General features: G+C 32.4%; 1 protein-coding gene and 1 pseudogene across 1 annotated transcript; one reads left to right on the plus strand and one right to left on the minus strand.

Annotated features, from left to right (window-relative positions):
• Positions 1–12,826: 12,826 nt before the first annotated feature.
• LOC124895920 lies at positions 12,827–13,250 on the minus strand (annotated as a pseudogene).
• A 2,004-nt stretch (positions 13,251–15,254) lies between these two features.
• LOC107858483 (SRSF protein kinase 1) lies at positions 15,255–20,248 on the plus strand. Its single transcript, XM_016703146.2, has 4 exons — positions 15,255–15,697; positions 18,051–18,839; positions 19,177–19,224; positions 19,306–20,248. The coding sequence occupies exons 1-4, from the start codon at positions 15,509–15,511 to the stop codon at positions 19,624–19,626; spliced, it is 1,347 nt and encodes a 448-aa protein (XP_016558632.2). The 5' UTR covers positions 15,255–15,508; the 3' UTR covers positions 19,627–20,248.
• The last annotated feature ends 1,029 nt before the right edge of the window (positions 20,249–21,277 follow it).

Consider the following 21,277-nt stretch of genomic DNA (forward strand, 5'->3'; position numbering starts at 1 on the left):
TGTTGACATATTATTTTGTTATTCTTATTTTTCTAATACATAAATGACTTATAATAAGGAGTGATATAGTAAAATCATCGTTCGAAAGACAAAAATTCAATTTAAAACATTAAGATTTAATTTCGCATTTTATGTCTATTTTATTTTTTATTAAATATTATTTATTTTCTTAATACCTAGATGATTCATAATAATTAATTAAGAACGATTGATTATGTTATTACTATAAAAATCAATATAATTTTATCATATCCAATAATAATCATCGATAATTCATCGGAATAGTATATTAATTAAATACGGGATGCTATATTTGCATATGCAAAATATAATATTATTAAACATTATTGGATAGTGCATTATATTTATCTTTCACAATAATAAAATTTTACTATATATTTTTCTTTATTTCTCTTTAACTTGATACATATTAACCCAACACAAATTCTAAGAAAATATTCATTAGAAATTTATTCTATTAAATTAAATTTATTAATTTTGTACTTTAAAATTTTAAAGTTAAGTTTAAATATTAGTATTTCTATATAAGAAAAAAATAATTTTAAAATTTAAATTTACTAAAATAAATAAAAAGATTATTTTTCTATATAAAATTTAATTAAAATAATAAAATTAATTTACTTTAAATATTTAGTGGCAATTAATTAAGATAATTTTTTTATTTTATCATGATTTATGCTGCACCGATAAAATTTTGAGAATTAAATAGAACTTTTATCTACTTTTAAAAAAGTATTTTAACTTGTTAATTATTGTGATTTATAATAATTTTTACGTAATTATTCAATAATATATTTACTCCTTGTGTTCCAATTTATGTGGCTTCGATACAATTTTGAGAATCAACTAAAATTTTATATATCTTTTAAATATTTTAAGTTGTTAATTATTATGATTTGCAGTACTTTTTCTTTTATCTCAATTTATGTGGCATTGCTAAAATAATGAGAGTCAATAAAATTTCTTTATGTCTTTTAAATATTTTAAGTTATTAATTATTGTGATTTGTGGTAACAAATTAGTTTTGAACGTGATAACCGCTTAAATGAAAAAAAAAATTACTTTCAATATGTAGTTATAGTTAATTAATATAAATTAATAGAATATATTAAATATTTAAACCATTATGATGAAACAATGAAATTATTAATATTGAGGTTTGATATATTATTAAGTGGGAGTAGAGGGATTTTTTAGTAATTGCATAAGAGGTGGTCGAAACCACCTCTTCTATATAATAGAAAAATGTTGTTTTGAGTTATTATTATTATTATTATTATTATTATTATTATTATTATTATTATTAAGAAAAGCAAAAAAGAAGAAAATATTGTTGGTAAGAGCATACACTCTTTTACTTTATTTGTTGTTTCTATAGATTTTAATGCCAACTTAACTGATGAGGCATTTCTCTCTTTATTTATTACCAAATGACTAGTTCGTATCTTGGCATAATATGTCAGATAAAAGAAAAGAAAACTAGTTGTTTGTAATAAATTTTATGGTGACGGAAAGAAATTGTAATTAGAAATAAAAATATGAAGAAATATGATTTTTATTGATAAATAATGTGGGTGTAAATGTGTTCCTCCCTTGATTCTTTTCTCTTGATATGAATTTCTTGATTCTTCTCTCTTGATATGAATTTCTCGATAATTCAAGGGTCATCAGTAACATATTTCTTGAACGTAGGCATATTTGAATTTGATATGAATTTGTCAGTAATTCGAGGGCTGTTAGTAGCGTATTTCTCGAAACCTAGGCATATTTGAGTTTGATATGAATTTTCTCCTTAATCCGAGGGCCGTTAGAGGCATATTTCTCGAACGTTAGGAATATTTGAATTTGATCTCCATGACAGGAGAGTTTTGTAGATCTTTTTGATGTATTTGATTATTAAGAAAATTTAGGATAAAGTAGCTTCCAAGAACTCTAACAGAAATTGCATTCTTTAGAGTCCACAAAATTTTAAAGACTTGATGAAACTAAAAAATGAGTCTTAAGTACCCATAGAGCTTTCATCTTTATAGTCGTGTGACTACAAAAAAGAAGAGATAAAGAAGTACCCATAGAGCTTCCATCTTTATAGTTTTGCGGCTACAAAAAAGAAGAGATAAAACACAAATTTGATCCCACTGAGCGTGTCAGAATTTGTTTGCAATAAATTTTACAGTGACAGAAATAAATTGCAATCAAAAATAAAAATATGAAAAAACATGATTTTTATTGATAAATGATTTGGGTACAAATATATTCCTCTCCCTTACTTGTTCTCTCTTGATATGAATTTCTCCGTAATTCGAGGGCCGTGGGTAGCATATTTTTCGAATGTAGGCATATTTGAATTTGATATGAATTTCTCCATAATTCGAGGGTCGTTAGTGGCGTATTTCTTGAACATAGGTATATTTGAATTTGATATGGATTTCTCTGTAATTCGAGGACCGTTAGAGGCGTATTGACCGTTAGAGGCATATTTCTTTAACATAGGAATATTTGGATTTGAATGGAGGGATCTTCTTGATGTATTTGATTATCAACAAGAGAATATTTGCACCTTTAAATAGGTGTAATCTAGGAGGGATATGTATTTGATTATCAAGAAGATAGAGTTTTGATCTCTATATGAATATCTCACGAATTTCTGAGATATTGGAGATGGTTCTTGAAGGGAATATTTGCCCTTTATAAAGGCGTAATCTAGGGTGTGAGGTAGAGTAGCCTCCAAGCTAAATTTAGGGTAAAGTTGCATAAAAAAATTCTAATAAAAATTGAATTCTTTAGAATCCACAAAATTTCAATGTTTACACTAATATAACATACAAACTACTGAAAAGTAACCAAATATGATTGATTAATATTTAGTAAGGAAAAGCCAATACAAGTATATTCTTATTGTCAATAAAATTTGTAATACTTTATCAGTGTATCAAGATAAAAACTGTTTTAATAAAAAAGAAAAAAAAAGAGATGAAGATAAGAACTAACACTTCATAATAATTGAGCGCTTTTTATGTATTTTCTCCTTTGTGGGAAAATTCAAGCAAGATATTTTGATCCGTAAGATGAAAAACACTTCATAATATTAAAAAGAAAGTGATTTAAAAGTTGCATTTCTAATTTTTAAAATTTTTTTCTTCACTAAAGAGAAGGTAAAGGTGTCAAGTGGGTTGGGCCCTATCCAGCCCATCTAAATAAATCGGTCCGATTTGATCTGATTCGGTAAGCCCAAGAGCTTTAGGATATCAGACAATTTTTTTTTAATTTGGTCCCGGTTAACCCGATCCAAATCAAGCCCGGTCCAGACCCGCCGGTTAACCGGCCCAAAATATTTTTATTTTTTTTTTGAAAATTTTAGATTTTGAGCCAAACTAGCTGTTAGTCCAATGGCGATATAGTCGTTTTTGGGTCCAAACGACTAGTTTGGGCCCATTAATTAAGAAAAAAAATTACTTTTAAAATAATTTTTTAATCCCCCAAAAAAATCTATAAATACCCTACACCTTCAAATCATTTTTTACACAATTTTTCACTCTCTCAAATCTCATTCTCTCTCAAATCTCAATTCTCAAATATTCATTATATTTAATTTCCTAAAGTGCTCACTTTAATTTTTTAATTTTGCGTTTACAAAGTAGAGTGGAAGTTTCTAAATTTGCAACCTTCGGATACTTTCAAAATTTGGTATTGTCGTTCCATTTCTTACGTATAATTTTTATTTATTGTATTAATTGTTGAATATTTAATTTTATTATATTTGTGTATTTTGAATTTTTTTAATTTAATTTAATTTATACTATGGATAAATTAAGAAACCTCGCTACTAAAGGTGTTAAAAGTTTTTATTCCGGAAGCGGTAGTGGTAGTAAAAAGCGAATTACTAGTGGTAGAGGTAATTCAAGTAGTAGATATACCCCTGTGCCTTCGCCTCCGGTACCTCTTGGTACATCTTTTGAGAAAGAAATAGGTGTAGGTGCTCGACTATCGAAATATTAAAATTTTACTCTTAAATACCATACCAAATACCAAATTATCGAATATCAATTATCAAATTTTTTTTTAATTTAATTCGATAATTCAATTTTTGATATTTTATGCTCAGCCCTAGTCACTCATATAGATAAACAATAATTTTGTATACTTTGGATGTTGCGTGGAGCAAATTAAACTTTACCAAGTCTCGCATGGATTAATGAGATGATGAGCATCATTTTCCTCACATTATATTAATGCCCAATTTGGCAGTTGGCTGACTTCACTAATCTAAGCTTCCCCACCAACAAATAATGATCACTCCGGTGTGTTTGGTATGATGGAAAATGTTTTCTCGAAAATATTTTTTTATTTTTCCTTGTTTGGTTGCAATAAAATGTTTGGAAAATATTTTCATAACAATTTATTTTTCTCAATTTGAGGAAAATGACTTCCCTCATGGGTCAAGGAAAGTCATTTTTTCAGAAAATGACAAATATGACTTATGATTCCACCTCCACCCCTCTTCCCCATCCCAACACCACTCATATTCACATGACTCAAAAAAGTCATATTTTTCAAAAATTTATATTACTCGAAAATATTTTTTACTGTGTTTTGCTTCAATTTTTCACTGTTTGAAATAAAAATAGTGAAGCCCGAATTTTTCCCATTTCCAATGTTCATTGAATGTATTGTTATTTTCATATGTATAGAGGAAGACTTAGCTACGTTACTTTTGCTAATTGCATATTTCATTTTGTCATCGATGTAACTTATTTCACGAGGTTGAATAAGCTTATCGTTCCGTTATATTTCTATTGATTGTAGTATCTTGAGATTGTCCTGACAAAATATTGAAAAGTGTCTTTTATATTTGCTAATTAATAGTTGCTTAAATTTAGTGATTGTAATATTTTAGTATTCGATATTGATATTATTTGTTATGCTTAAATTCATTCTTACAAATTGTTGAGTTGTTAGAGGCACTGATATACTAGTTAACAGCTAGTAGTATTTTCTAAAAAAATATTTTTTCATCACCAATCAAACACTAGAAAATATTTTTCTAAAAAATAGTCTCTACTCACCAACCAAACACCATAAAATATTTTTCGAAAAATATTTTTCACTCACCAACCCAACATGAGAAAATAAATAGAAAACCAACTTATTTTTTAGGAAAACATTTTCCATGAAAAATATTTTCATTCATACCAAACGCTCAACTAATTTTAACCCAAATACTTGATAGTTAATACACGCCATTCCTTTAAAAATATAAAAGTGAAAAAATTATTACATGCAAATTAAAAAATAAAACTTTTATTGCCTAGAGGTTCCGTCTAGGCAATCAATAAAATTTAGTAACTTTAGTTTAGATAAAATTTATCTAGTATAAATAAATAATTTATTCAAAATTCAGTGAGCAAAAAAATGTGATTTAGAATTCATAGATTAAAAATCCTGAAAATGTTTTTGTTTTGCAAAGAAGCCAAAAAAAATTAATCTATTTGTAATAATAAATTAATGATATTTTTTTTTCCAGTAATGTATAAATAAGAAAAAGTAGTCTCAGATACTTTAATTATGTAAATCTGTAAGAATAATAGAATTGTATGTGTAAAATCATAATAATTGAAAATGTTAACCAAAAAAACAGAAAAAGGTAAACCTAAAAGCTCATATAAGCAAAATTGTCCTAAATCTACCATTTATTGAAATTCATGTAAAAAAAGATTTCTATAGGTCATGTTGATATTTGGTAGGTTCCTTTAATCTTTCCGTGCTAAAAGGACTTACCTCATTGAACAAATAGTTCAATGACATGGTCTAAAATTGAGTGAAAAATTGATAGATTTTCCAACTTAAAAACGGGTATCAAATTTAGTGTAAATGTATGAGTGGAATATGAAAAAAGTTTATATATAGACTAGTGAACTTGTACATGCTTAGCGCGATTGTAAAGGACATTAATAATTTTTTTTATGAATTTAACTGAGATAGAAAATAAATTACTACATGTATATGTTAAAATAAATTACTACATGTATATGTTACAAAAGTAATTCTTAGAGTGACAAAATAACCGATATAAATATTTTTATTAGAATTACTTTTCTTTACTAAAATATATTTTTTTTTCAAAATTTTCTTGTTTACAAATAAAAGAAAACATAAAATGAAATAAAAGCTCATAAACGGAATGAAAAACTCAACCTCCATTAATGGAGGTTAAAAAGATGGGTTGGGTGGGAAAAATAATTTTGATCTTTTTAAAAGAAAAAATAATTGTGGGTGTATATAATGATGTGAAAATTTAAAATGAGTTGGTATAACTAATTGACTGTTTAATTCACGTCAATGCGAGTACATCCCACGCATCAGATCTAATGCAAAAAAAGTGTCAAAATAACCCAGTTTGTAGCTGATTTAGGTGCTTAAAATGAACATTGTTCATTTTAGGTGTCAAAGTGAAAGTTCGTATCAAGTTAAGGAGTCTGACGATGTGTTTGGCCTAAAAATAATATCAAATTCAAGGTAAATTTATGAGTGAAGCATGAAAAAGGTAGAATGTATGAAAATTTTGTTCTTTTATATATAGGTTAGGAAGATTTCTTTGGATGCACCCTTGTCTTCCAACTCAATTAGAAAGCGCATAATATGTAACCATACACTCAAATTTAGCTTCGGTTGGCAAGTAAATATTAAAACTTTAAGTATAAACATTTAGACACCTCATCTCTTCCCCATTATGTCAATTAAACACTCAATAACAACAACAACAATATACTAGTGTATTAATCTCACAAATAAGGTTTGGAGAGGATAATGTGTGACCCCTACCTTCAAAATATAAAGAGGTTGTAAGTTATTCACGATGAAATCTCGGCTCAAGAAAATAATAGGATAAGCAACCAAGACTAAATACTAAACAATGTATGACAAAATATTGTGAAAATAAAAACAAGAACGACAACAAAATAATATGACGATTGAAGCACAAGAACAATAAATCGTAACAACAATCGGAGAAACAAGATATTGCAAGAATAATATTACAACTACTAGTATGGAAGAATAAACAAGACAATGCTCAACTACCCACTAACCTTCAATAATCCTTATCCACGTCCTTCATAATTTCTTATCTTATGTTATGACCTCGATAAGCTGAAACTTTATCATGTCATCTCTAATAATCTATCCGCAGTACTTTTTCGACCTACCACTACTCCTAAAACAATTTATAGACAACCTCTCACACTTTCGCACCAGGATATACACGCATCTACTTTTCACAAAACTGAACCATCTTAGTCTCGTCTCTCATATCTTGTGCCTTTCGAGGTTACTCCCACCTTGTCATGAATATTTTCATTTCTAATTTTATTTCTTTTAGTATGCTCACACATCCATCTTAACATCCTTATTTTTAAAATTTTCATCTTCTGTACTTGAGAATTCTCAACTGGCTAACACTCTATTTCATACAATATAGTTGGTCTAACCACCACCATGTAGAACTTGTCTTTTAAGTTTTGATGGTACCTTATTATCATACAAAACTCTAGATATAAGTCTTCATTTCATCCATTCTGCACCAATACTATGTGTGACAATATTATTAATTTTCCTATTACCTTGGATAATAGATTCAAGATACTAAGCCTTACTTCCACACCCACCACATGTGTTCCAGTGTTGAGCTTGCGCCCCAGGAATTCTATTTTGGTCTTGCTCAACATAACTCATTTAAACTCCAAGGTTTGCCTCCATACCTCCAACTTAGTGTTAACTCTGACACGAATCTCATCAATTAAAATTACGAAAAAGGGTTAAAAATGTCCCTAAACTATCTGAAATGGATAAAAAATATCCCTCGTTAGTTTTTTGGCTAAAAAATACCCATCCGTTAAATATTTGACTCAAACATACCTCTCCCCTTAATAGAATTCTACCAAGCATGTCACATAAATAAAAAAAGCCACATGACCTTGTCACATTACCATTCACATATAAAATTTTATTTTTAATTACACAATTTAATTTATTATCTGACCAGACCCGACCCAAAGTGAAATAACAAAGGGTAAAAAGAATCAGCTCTTTCTTTTCATTAATCGTTCTCTCTCCTGAAAGAAAAATGCATTCTAGGGTTCACTGTGGCTGCTGCTTGCATTCAATCGAAAGGGGAAAGATCCATTGTCACAATCTAAGACTCACTGCGGCTGCATATGATATAAATTGCTTATTGGATTTGAAAATCTTTGGTGGTGACTCGAGCTTCATTTGTGAGTTCTTTTCCTTTTCGAAATTTTGCTATTAATTTATAATTTTTTGAAGTTTGGATTTAAAATCTTGAATTCTTACATGTTTTGTTAATAGCAATCTTTTGAAATCCTGCATGCAATGTGACTTTGGTCTTAAAGATTCGGGCATGGTATAGTTATGGTTTTGCATTTTTTAAAAAAAATTGTCTTGTATATTCTGGTACTATGTATCTCGCAAATTTAAAGCTATCATTTGTTACCCACCTAACCTTATAAAACTCTAACATTAGTTTATATTATTCAAATGTGATTTGTGTGGTCCTAATGCCTCTTTTTTCATTGCTTATTAGTGTGTTGCTAGTTAAGGGATCTTATTCCTCTATTTTTGTGTAAAAAACATGTGGCCCTTCTATGTTTGCTCATCTTAGTATAAATTTCTTAAAGTGTTTACTTTATTGATTTGAGATTATATGTGTTTGTTTTATGTTATCTAAATCTAATTATGTCTGTATTGTATCAAGTGATTTGCGTGATCCCAATGTCCCCTTTTCATTGTTTATTATTTGCTGTTAGTTGAAAACTTTCTTTTTCTCTATTTTTTAAGTGTAATAAATATGTGGTCCTCAATGTTTTGTTGTTTTTTAAGTTCTGAAGTTCACCAGTAAACACGTCCTTTATGTCTATTAGTAAACAACTCTGAAGTTTTTACTTTTATGATGCAACTCTCAAAAATGATTTATGTATTTTTTTCAGACAACTCAATATGAAAAATTTGTTTGTTGACTTTATGTTACACTACGGGGGTAAATGAATTAAAAATTCTCAACTAGTATATGAAGAGAAATATGTTGCTGCTAGGAGAGATATTGCTTCTGATACGATAGATTACTATAAGATTGAAGATGAATATACCAAAAACTTAGGATTTGTGGCTGTGAAACAACTACTTGTGAAAGGTCCATGTAAGAAACTTTTCTCGGTTGAAGGGTCTGAAGGTATTAAAATACTTCAGTCACTACTAAATGAACAATCAAATGTGATTTATTTTTTTGCCGTTGATGATTTTGGAGAATTTATTTCTGCTCCAACTTTAATCTACCATCCTAAAACACACTTCATTGAGTGTAAATATGATACTGATGCTGAATCAGAAATCAATTCTACTGATACTGGTGAGTCAAATTATGAAGAGTATAAATTTGAGGAGTTAGAAGCCATTAAGATGCAACAGAATAGGAAAGTAAATGACAAACTTGATCATTACAACGAACTTCATCTTTCAATGACCTTTAATGACAAGAAAGAGGCTAAAAGAGTTGTGGATCTATATGCCCTTACAAAAAAAAATCACTTAGAGTGAAGCAAAATGACAGAACAAGGCTGAGTTATACATGTGAGAATGGCTGCCCATTTGTCATTTTAGTTTCACTAGATGGCAAAGGTCCAAGGTTTAAGGTTAAAACTTCAATTGAAAAGCGCACTTGTGAGGATGCATTTACAAATCCTAGAGCCACCACATCTTCTTTATCCCAATATTTCAAGGATAAAGTGCAGAATAATCCTAAGTTCAAAATCAAGAATGTGAGACAACACTTGGATGATCAATTTAATTTGAATGCTAACCCTTCAATGTTGAAAAGAGCCAAGATGATGGTACTTCAAAAAATGAAAGGTAGTTTCTTAGACAAGTACAACAAGTTAGAGGCTTATGCAAATGAGATTAGATTGAGTAATCCAGACAGTGATGTAGTGATTAATTTATCAAAGGATGAACTGGAATAAGGCAAAAGAAAGTTTCTTATAATGTACATATGTTTCAATGCACTAAAGTTGGGATGGAAAGAAGGGCTGAGACCTTTTATTGGATTAGATGGGACAAAGGTCATTGCAAGGGACAACTACTTGTGGCTATAGGAAAAGATTGTGATAACTCCTTCTATCCGTTGGCATAGGCTATAGTTAATAAGGAAACATCAAGGACTTGGACATGATTTCTACAATTGCTAGAAAAGCCATTGAATCTAAAAAATGGTGAAAGTACCACTTTCATATCTGACATGCAATAGGTAAATTTCAGTTTATTTGAATCTGGCTACTTATGTTTTTTTTATGTAACTGAATATAAATTTGTTTCACATAATCAGGGACTGGTAGATGCAGTGAAAAATGTCCTTCCTTTAACCCACCACAGGTACTTCAAGAGGCTGTAATTATTTTTTCTTTGTACTTTTTTGCTAAACATTCACCTTTTATGTTTTACAGGTATTGTGTTAGGCATGTTGAGGCCAACTGGATGAAGAGGTTTAGGTTAGGAAAGATGAAGAAACTACTTTGGTGGGCTTCTTGGAGTACTTATGAAAAAGATTTCAAGGACCAGTTGAGTGCACTTGGAGCATTATCAGAGGAAGTTGTCAAATACTTGTTAAAATTCAATCCAGTGAGATGGTGTAGGGCATATAGGGCACTATTTGCAAAAATCAAATGCTGGATAATAATTTCACTGAGTCCTTCAACTCTTGGATACTAGAACCAAGGGGAAAGTCAATCTTGAAGATGCTTGAAGAAATAAGAGTCAAGATAATGAATAGATTAAAAGAAAAGGAAACTGAGGTAAGCAAATGGAAGGAAATTTTCAGTCCTAAGTGCATAGAGTTGTTCATTGCCCATAAGAAGATTGCTCAACTTTGCACTATTAACTTTAATAGTGATATTGGTTATGAAATGTCTGAAGGTGAATATAGGCACATAGTAAACTTGGTAGAGAAGCAATGCACTTGTAGGTCTTGGCGGCTTACTGGAATTCCATATCCTTATGCCATCAAGGCTATGGAGTATAACAAAATAAAACCTAATCTTATAAAAAAAGATATAAGTGTGTGGTACAGTAAGAAAGCTTACTTGAAGACATACAGGGTTAAGTTGCTGCCTATAAGAGGTGACAACTTTTGGAAGATCTTGCCAGAACATGCAATGGATTCACCAGATTTGGTAAAAACTGTTGGAAGACGAAAAAACCAAAAGAACAAGAGAAAAAGATGCAACAATAATTTAAAGAGCAGGAGAATAGGCTCACTCAAGAAAGAGAACTAGAATGACTTATAGTAAGCGTGGTTCAGTAAACCATAATGCAAAGACATGCAAGGTATCACTTTTATGTATATCTATAAAAATGATAATTTTATGAATATTTATATAACTAATTTTATGCACTTTAATTTAGTTTGCTGAAGATGAACAAGGGGCTAGATTGAAGAGAAGAAGGGACAGAAGTGAAGAGAAAGAAATTCAAGATGATGTGCATGACATTAATAGTTCAGCCTCTCAATCAACACAAGAAGGACATGACCACTTCTATGAACCATTTGGTCCTTCTAGTGAACCCAAAAGTGATCCATATTTAAGGCTTCAAATTGTTCCTGAAGATACAAGATTATTGGTGAGGCAAACTCCCAGAATTTCAGCCGCTTCTAGGAGCAGATTGGTAGGTTTTAGAGGTGATCTTGCTGGAGTTAGTGAGCCTACAGATCTACTTTATTTACCCTCTAAGCTTACTTAGAAAGGAAGAAAAGTTATCACTGGCAACTAGTTGTAGATGCAAGAGAGAAGAAGCTGAAAAAGTTAAAGGCTAAAAAGGATAATGGGAGAACCCAAATTTAATATGTAGTGACTAGTTCTAGGCATTGAATGATTTTATTTTGTTTTTGGTTAAAATTGATGCGAAACAGTAAAATGCATTTGTGTTTATTTTCACTGAATTTGGAAAATGACCCACAATGTATACTTTTATTTTGGCTTGGTTTGAAGTAGGTATTAAGTTATGAAGTCTGGTGAAGCATTAATGTCTAGATTTTGTACTATTTTGGCGACTGTTTTTAATATTTCTTCTTACTGTTTTGGTGGCTTCATTGGATTATTAAGTAAAAGCAGGAGTACATTGTTTTTGATTTGACTGGTATTTGTGTTCTGGTTATTATTATTGTTGGATGGTGAAGCATTATTATTTGAACGACAAGGAGCCTTCAGACCTGAATTGACTTTGATCATAACACAGATGGCTTCACTTCTGAACGTTAATGGTTCACCATTTGTGGTAAATATTTTTATATGCACAGAAGTCAAAAGGATAGAGTACTTCTGAACGTTGTTGCTGTTTTTTTGTTAGTGGCATTCCCTTGCTTAATGTGCTACTATCGACTTGTTGTTTATGTCTCTTACGTGCCTATTCGAGCATGACCTTATACCATTTAAGTGTACATTAAACAGGAATGTAACATTGCGTTATATATCAGCAATGGAAAGCTAAAAACAGATTATATATCATGTAATGCAACGCTACAAAAGTTTAATAAACTAATTCAAGGGAAGGAAAAGAGAAACAACAAATCTAAATAAATGTTAAAAGAAAATTATTCATTAATCAAACTCACAGTATTTTCTTATTTACAACTGCAAAGACGAGACCCACAACTCAGATAATTACAGACGCATAATTCAGATTATAAAAAATATAATTGACAAAAGACTTTCATCAAAACAACAGTTGATCTGCATGCACTTGTTTAACTAGAGATGTCAATTGCCTTCACCTCAGGTTTCTTCTCCTCTTCTTTTGGAACAGTTACAGTGAGCACTCCATTCTCCATAGTTGCCTTAATTTCCCTTGTTTTTGAAACAGTTACGGTGCCACTGATCATTCTTCTCCTCTTGTTCTCTACTCCTCTCACCGCTTATCTGTAAAATCCTTCCTTCTTTAATTTCAACTTTCACTTACTCTTTCTTGATCCCCGGAACATCTTGATCTTCTGGGATCTCTTTCCAATCGATTCTTGCATTTGTGAAAGTAGGGGTTTCACGAGCAGAGGAGGGGGTGTTGGCAATTGTGCTTGAATTTGGGAATCCTTTGAATGGATCCCATAAGTCGAGGGAGAATGGGTCGAAGATGTTGCTCCTACGATCACCGAAGAAGCTTGGAATCAAAGACATTCTTGGGACTTTGTAGTCTGAAGAAAACAGAAGATGGACTATAAAGCTTAAATTTTTCTTTAATAGTAGTGTTTAATTTGCTGATATAAATAAGAAAAAATGTTGTGCTATTTATAGGCGATGAATCGATGACAAGGTCATTTTCTATGTACATTAGACCAATGGAATAGAAATAAAATATCAATGTCAACTTCATTAACAACATGCCATTCATTTTATTACAAACACTTCAACTTCAAAATAGAACAATATAATGGTAAATTATATTCTGTCAAGTTCAAGAACCATATAATGGCTTCTGAGCCTCCCAGATATATGCATTAGTACTGACAAACACTCAACAAGACTACAATAATAGGGCAAACCTAGGACACAATTCTACTGAACCAACTAGAAATTGTATATCATGCGAGGGCGAAATAGTGGCAAGCAACAACATTTTCCAGTAAGTAACAAATTTAACAAGCTTGCAAGGAAAGCAGTAGAATAAATTTTGATTTCATGCCATTGATGCAGCACATATAAGTGCCGGATGAAATATTCTATGACCTAATTTGGACCTTTACAGACATTTACCACCAATACATCTCTCAAAAGAGCTCTAAAAGTATCATATTCCTTTTTCAGATAACAAATACCTGCTTACTATAGGTGCCATTATCTAAACTATTAGTGTAAACCTCTTAAACTTTTAAGAGTTTTTTGAGTATGTGTTTTGGGTATTTGTGTGTGTAAATGGATAAAGGGGTTGACCAAGAATAGTACCAGTCTTCGTCGGTGACCAGTCTATTAATTAGATAGATGGCACAAATTTCAACACGACATACCTTTTGAAATTAAGGGTGTAATCAGGTTCACAACCTGCAATATAGAAGGCGCGGTTAGAAGACCATCCAAACAAGTTTGTTTATTGGTAATCGTTGCGCTAAGCCTGGTTAAAACATTATCAGCTTCTGTATTCTCAACTACGACGAACTTCAACAACTCTTTGAGCTCTCACCACATAACCCTTGACTCCATGATCAGTTGAGTAGGAAATAATTGGATTCTTACTTCCCCGAACATTGACGATTACAGGGCGACAAACATGATCAGGATAGTAACTTATAGTAGTAATTGGTTTTCCCCAATCATCTTGGAATGGTTGCACCTCATTCGAGATTTTAAATCCGAACTTCAAAAAATTATAACCTAATAGCAAAATTTCGAAAGGGGAAAGAACTCACAAATGAAGCTCGAGTCACCATCAAAGATTTTCGAATTCATTAAGCAATTTATACCATATGCAGCTGTAGTGAACCTTAGATTGTGACAATGAATCTTTCGCCTTTCGATTGAATGCAAGCAACAGCCCCAGTGAACCCTAGAACGTATTTTTCTTTCAGGAGAGAGAATGAGGGAAATAAGGACCCGATTCTTATACCCTTTGTTATTTCACTTTGGGTTGGGTCTTTTTTTAATTGTGGGTCGGGTCGAGTCGGATAATAAACTAAATGTAGCCTTTTTATCTAGGTGGAATTCTGTTAAGGGGAGGAGTATTTTTGAGCCAAATAATTAATGAAGAGATATTTTTGTGTCAAAAAACTAATGAGGGATATTTTGGGTTCATTTCAGATAGTTCAAAGATATTTTTGACCCTTTTCTGTTAAAACTATATCATCTATAGATAACATATACAGTGGCACCTCATATTGGATTTTTCTTGTCAATATATAATCACTAATACAAAGAAAAATGGTCTAAGAGGTGATTCGTGGTGAAAATTGAGAAGTATTTTAAATTTTTTAAATTTATGTATTATATCATCATTGAGTATCTATGAGATACAGTAAAAATAAGTTAAAATGTTTAGTTTCTGATTGAGATTAAATTAACATGTTTAACATACACATTCAAAATTCGAAGTACTTGTTGGTTGATATCAAATTTAATATCGTGCCATTATTAAAAAAAAAAAAGTAGCAACATTGAATAAAAGAGGAAATGAAATAAGGTGTATAAAGAGAAAATTATAGGCACGAGGAAAAAGAGGAAAAGAGGAAAAAGTGGAGAAAAAAATGGTATTGAAGCCACAACACATCCCATATAACCCCTCATCAACGCACTGTCGTATTCATTCTTTGCTTCCGTAAAGCATTTTCTCTCCAAATCCATCCATACTTTCTTTCCACATTTTTCCACTTTGCTTCTTCTCTAATCCAAATCCCAAAATCATTATTATAGATCAGATTTAGTTGAAATCAGGTTTGATCTGGATCATGTCAGGTTCACCATCATCATCATCGGCATCGGAAGATGAAGATGAAGGAATCGATTCATACAGAAAAGGTGGATATCATGCCGTTAGAATCGGTGATTCATTCTCCGGTGGTAGATATATCGCTCAGCGAAAACTCGGTTGGGGTGAATTCTCCACCGTTTGGCTCGCTTATGATACTCGATCATCCGTAAGTCTCCGATCGTTATCTTTTTGAATTAATCCGTTTAGTTGATTGTTTTTTATCGTTTCCTGATATACGCGATTTGGAGTAATTAATAGTTACACTTTATTGATGAAGATCATTTTTGTTTGTGGCTTGCTAAATAGTTAGTACTCCTACAAATTCTTTCATTATTGAGACATAATTTGTAATACCGTAAGTCTTATTTTATTGATCACCATTTTTGTGAATTAATCCGTCTACTTGATTATTTGTGATAGTTTAATTTTACGATTTATGAAAAGTTTACACTTAATTGATGAAGATCATTTTTGTGATGCTTTTATTAGTTAAATACAATTAGCAATATGCATGCGGTTTTTAATTTGCCTTTTTACGGTGATCGATCAAATTGGATCACACTTTGATTAAGTAACTGTATCTTCCAATTGGTGGATACTAATTGGTACACGTTAATTAATACTCCCTCTGATTAAATTTACGTGGCATAGTCGAAATTTCAAGATTCAAACTTCTATACTTTGACCATGAGAGAATTCGGACACAGAAGCTTTAAGTTTGTTGCAATGAAATTTATATATTTGAAAACTACGTAAAAAGAAATACTATAAATCATATTAATTACTAAATAATTTAAAATATTTAAAAGTCATATAAGGGAATTCCGGTCAAAGAAAAACTTTGTTGACTCTCGAAATACCAATTGTTCCACATAAATTGGGATGGAGGGAGTAATATTTTTTCTCATGGAGGATTCTATTTGCCTAAGTTGAATGAGAAAAGTGAGTATGTTGTTTATATTGCTTTCAGTTTTTGCTATTTTCTTTTGGGAGATATGAATTACAAAGATCCAAATACTAGTTTGTACGCGGGATGTTTTGTCAAGATCTTTTAACTTCTTTCCTGTTTCCTAGAAATAGGGTTAATGAGGGTAACTCAACTAGTACCGAACATATATAAAGGAGGAGGGATGTTGTAGATTGATAGATCATGGGGAAATAGTCTAACTATGATGGAATACTCATTTAGGATCCTTAAGTTGAGAGGAACAGATACACAGGCTTCGTATAGCCAATCCCAACCTATTTGTGATTGTTAAAGTAGCTGATTGATATTTGTTGGCAGCGGCCAGGGATTTGAAGTCAGACATTGCTGATGAATTCGTAGTGTCTTGACTATTGATTTATTGCACTATACTTTTTGTCAGAATCTCTGAGGTCAATGTATTCCCACTAAAAATGACACTAAGACGAAGCATGTTAGACTTATCTAATAATGGAAACAGACGCTACTCTGATACCTTATGCTGCATTTGAACATATTCGAACATCTATTTCTCTTCTTTTTCCCACTTTCATGAGGTCCAGCCTTACCTATCTCCTTGTTTATTTGAAAGATACTTTATGTTTTTGCATATTTATATGTTTGATGATAGTTATTTTGTTTGACCCTTCCCACCCTTCCAAAAACTTCCTTACAAGATTGGAAGTGTACCGTCAAGGAGAGTTCTTTTATTTTCTTTTAGTTCACTCGTCTTGTCCATGTCCAACCATCTTGAGCAAGTAAAATATCTCTCTTACTGCTTACAGAGTGAAATAATTTTATCCAGTTTTAGTCATTACCATTATAGTCATTACTTCTTTTTCTGAAGTGCTTTGGATTTTATTTCCTTTAAAGTTTAAGCTGAGGGTTTATCCGGAACAGCCTCTCTACCTCTGAGGTAGGGCAAGGTTCGCGTACACTCTACCATCCTCAGACCCCACTCAGGTGGGATTATACTGGGTTGCTGTTGTCAGACTTGGCATATATTGTTTATGTTCGTGATGAATACAATGCACATACCGGTTCTTTTTTTTTCAAGTTGTAATATCTGTGACCCAAGCAACCGTTTTAAATCCTTGATGCTGAGGGTAATTCTGTCCATGCGTTTAAAACATTGTTTGAAAACCTACGAGCCATCATACAGGATAAAAATGTTTGGGTTGACTCTTATCTTCGAATGTCTCAACTCTCATAATTTCTTATGATGATATATTCTGACTGATGGCTGAGCTAGAATATCAATGCATTTGTTGGCTTCATCAAGGAAATTCAAAGATATTTTGTTGTTATGTAGAATAAGCACATGGAATTGCTCTTGTTTGGAGAATGTTTATTCAATGTCTAACTGATGGTAAGACCCCTAGTAAGCACTGAAAAGATTCAAAAACATCTGGTTTCAAACTAACTCCGACAAGCATGTGCTATAGTCTTTATATTTCCTGTTTTGTGTTCTCATAGTGGATGGTTTTGAAACTTTTAGAATTTTTTAATTGTTTTCTTGGACTCTGGAACTTATACTTAACACTTTGTTTGGTAGGAATACGTAGCCTTGAAGATTCAGAAAAGTGCGCCACAATTTGCTCAAGCTGCTGTTCACGAAATTGAAGTCCTTTCTGCTATTGCAGATGGTGATCCCTCTAATAGTAAATATGTCGTTAGACTTATTGACCATTTTAAGCATACAGGTCCAAATGGTCAGCATTCCTGCATGGTCCTTGAATTTCTTGGTGACAGCTTATTGCGCCTAGTCAAACATATTCGTTATAAAGGCCTTGAACTGGACAAAGTTCGGGAAATATGCAAGTGCATTCTAACCGGTCTAGATTATTTGCACAGGGGACTTGGAATTATTCATACAGACCTAAAACTTGAAAATGTTCTTTTACTTACCACGATTAATGCCACAAAGGATCCAATTAGATCGGGAACAAGTCCCATACTTGAAAGGCCTGAAGGGATTCCAAATGGAGGAGCAACGATGAATATTATTGAAAAAAAGTTAAAACAAAGGGCAAGGAGGGCAGCTGCCAGGATATCTGGCAGACGAGCTTCAATGGGTGGGGTGGGAGGAGGTGCGAAAACAAATAGAAGTCTTAATGGGATCGACTTGAGGTGCAAGGTTGTGGATTTTGGAAATGCATGCTGGGCTGACAAGCAGTTTGCACAAGAAATTCAAACACGCCAGTATCGATCTCCAGAAGTTATACTTCTGTCTGGATATTCATTCTCTGCTGACATGTGGTCTTTTGCTTGTATTGCATTTGAGCTTGCCACTGGTGAAATGATGTTCACACCCAAAGGTGGACAAGGTTTCAGTGAAGATGAGGTAGCATAATTTTTATCTATGCTTTTCTGATCTCCTTCTCTTGATGTTGCACTATGAAACTGTCGTGCTTAGTGCCTTTTGTTTCAAAATTATCCTTTTTCTCGCAACTTAGACCCTAGGGGACACTCGATGTTTGGAGTGGGGGAAAGGTCCTAATTTATGTTAGACATGTTTACGAAGTTATTTTGCTGATTTAAGATCAGATTTTTTTTGCACATGTGAAGTGGAGTTATCCAAATTAGCCATTAAAAGATTTCTATCAGATGGATCCTATTGCATCAAAAGGATTTCAAAAACTGCACTTGAATGTATTCCTTAATATCTTGTTTGGTTCCAGGATCACCTTGCTATGATGATGGAGCTTCTAGGAAAGATACCTCGGAAGGTGAGCCGGTTTTTTTGCTTGTGCGAGCCTTTAAGAATTATTTTTAGAAGTAATGCTTAATGTTCACTGATGGTGAAGCAGATAGCCAATGGTGGGGCTCGATCTAAAGATTACTTTGATAGATATGGAGATTTGAAGAGGATCCGGAGACTGAAGTACGGGTCTTTAGAAAAATTACTTATTGACAAATACTGTTTTTCTGAAATTGATGCCCTTGAATTTGCCAAATTTCTTTGTCCGCTTCTTGATTTTGAGCCAGAGAATCGACCAAATGCGCAGCAGTGCCTGCAACACCCATGGCTCAGTATTAAAAGTCTAAACCAAGCAGAGGTTAAGAGTGAATCTGGTATGGAAAAGGTTAATGTCGGGATGAGAAACCTACAAATGAAGGCCGGTAAGTGAGGTATGAATGAGTGGAGTCTTCTCACTGCAGCACCTGTCTGTTGCCTTCTCTCCTCAGTTTCAGATTAATTGTGAATTAATTTTGGATTGTTTTTAAGGGTTAATTAGGTTCAAGTCATTGGTTAGACTTAGATGTATTAATTTTGATTGATTATCACGAGGAAAGGACCTCCAAAAGGAGAAACGGGCGTCAGTCCGGAAATATTCCCAGGTGAAGCTTCTACTTGTTATAATGATGATGTCATTCACCAACGAGATGATCCTTCATTCCACGAACTACTAAGTTGGCCATGTTCTTTTAAAGACCCGGAGGAAGAAAGTAAGCTAAAGAGCTAGTATTATATGGCATCATCTGGACTCAGCATTAGCAATCTAGGAAAGAATCTTTGGCAGCCTGTAGAGAACATCAATGGTAGCCTCTTGATATGGAGTGTGTTATGTACATTAAACATCGAAAGAATTGGATTCTGCGGAGGAAGTTTATTCTCCATTTCTGCAGGGAGGAAAGAATTCCTTTCTTTTTTTAATTTTAACTCAGGTTGAAGTCTTGTAACAACTGATATATAATTTTTTTGTATACATCACTCTGAAATATTAGTTGGCACTCAATTTTTACGAAGAACCTTCCCTTTTTGTCTTGCTGCGACTTGCGTCTAATGCTTGCATGGGTTCTGGCTTGTTTTCAAACTTACATATTCAATGACTGTTATCTTTCTGGGAAAGAACCTCTTTTTGGCCCCTCAGAATGACAAGTTTAATATTATTACTCCGTTGGCATGAAAAAGAGAGCTCAAGTATCTTCTTGATTAATTTATATCTATATCTATAATCTATATCTATAATATATTAAAAGTGTGAAGAGAAAATTGAAGGAAAGGTGTTTTTTAAGTATTGGTGACATTGACCAACTTAAAAGGTCAAACATCATTAGGAAACTTGATTAAGTTAATTGTTAGAGCAGTTAATATGGGTCAGGCCCGTTGGATCGGCCTGACCCAGCCTTTAATTTGATGGAGTTAGGCTTTAGATTTTGCAGCCCATTTAAGAATAGGACTTTTTAGCCCGACCCAGATTAGCCTGTGGCCCGTGGGGCTTGAGCAATGTGGGTTGGGCTAGCCCGTGGGCCGGTCCGTAAGTCAAATACATGCACCTATTTAGATTGCTTATTAGTGTTTTTATTTGGTTTGAAGGATATCATGTCAAAAGTTATTTAATTTTGCAATTAGGAGTACTTTTTTGGGCTGTTGGAGACTTGATTAACAAGTATTAACACTATGTAATTGTCTGATAATATTTATGTTTATTAACATTCTAAAATTAAATTATAAAATATTATTTTTTTAAAAGTGGGCTGGCCCGTAAGGCCCGCAGCTCACAGAGTAATGTTGTAGGCTTGGTGTTTTTTGGCCCATCATTTTGATGGGCCAGCCAGGCCTGGCCTGTTAAACTTAAAGCCTGTGTGGGCTAGTCTGGATAGGCTGAGTCGATCCGTATTGACAACTCTATTAATTGTGGACTTGATTAATATTTTTAAAACTTTCTAATCTTTTCAAAAATACAAATTAACCCACCCCCTTTAATCCAAATCAACCGTCTCTCTCCTCTCTCTCTCGACAGCTTCTCTCACCTCTCTCCAATCAACAGTTCTGCA

Source organism: Capsicum annuum, chromosome 2, assembly GCF_002878395.1.
Source record: "Capsicum annuum cultivar UCD-10X-F1 chromosome 2, UCD10Xv1.1, whole genome shotgun sequence".
NCBI lineage: Eukaryota > Viridiplantae > Streptophyta > Magnoliopsida > Solanales > Solanaceae > Capsicum > Capsicum annuum.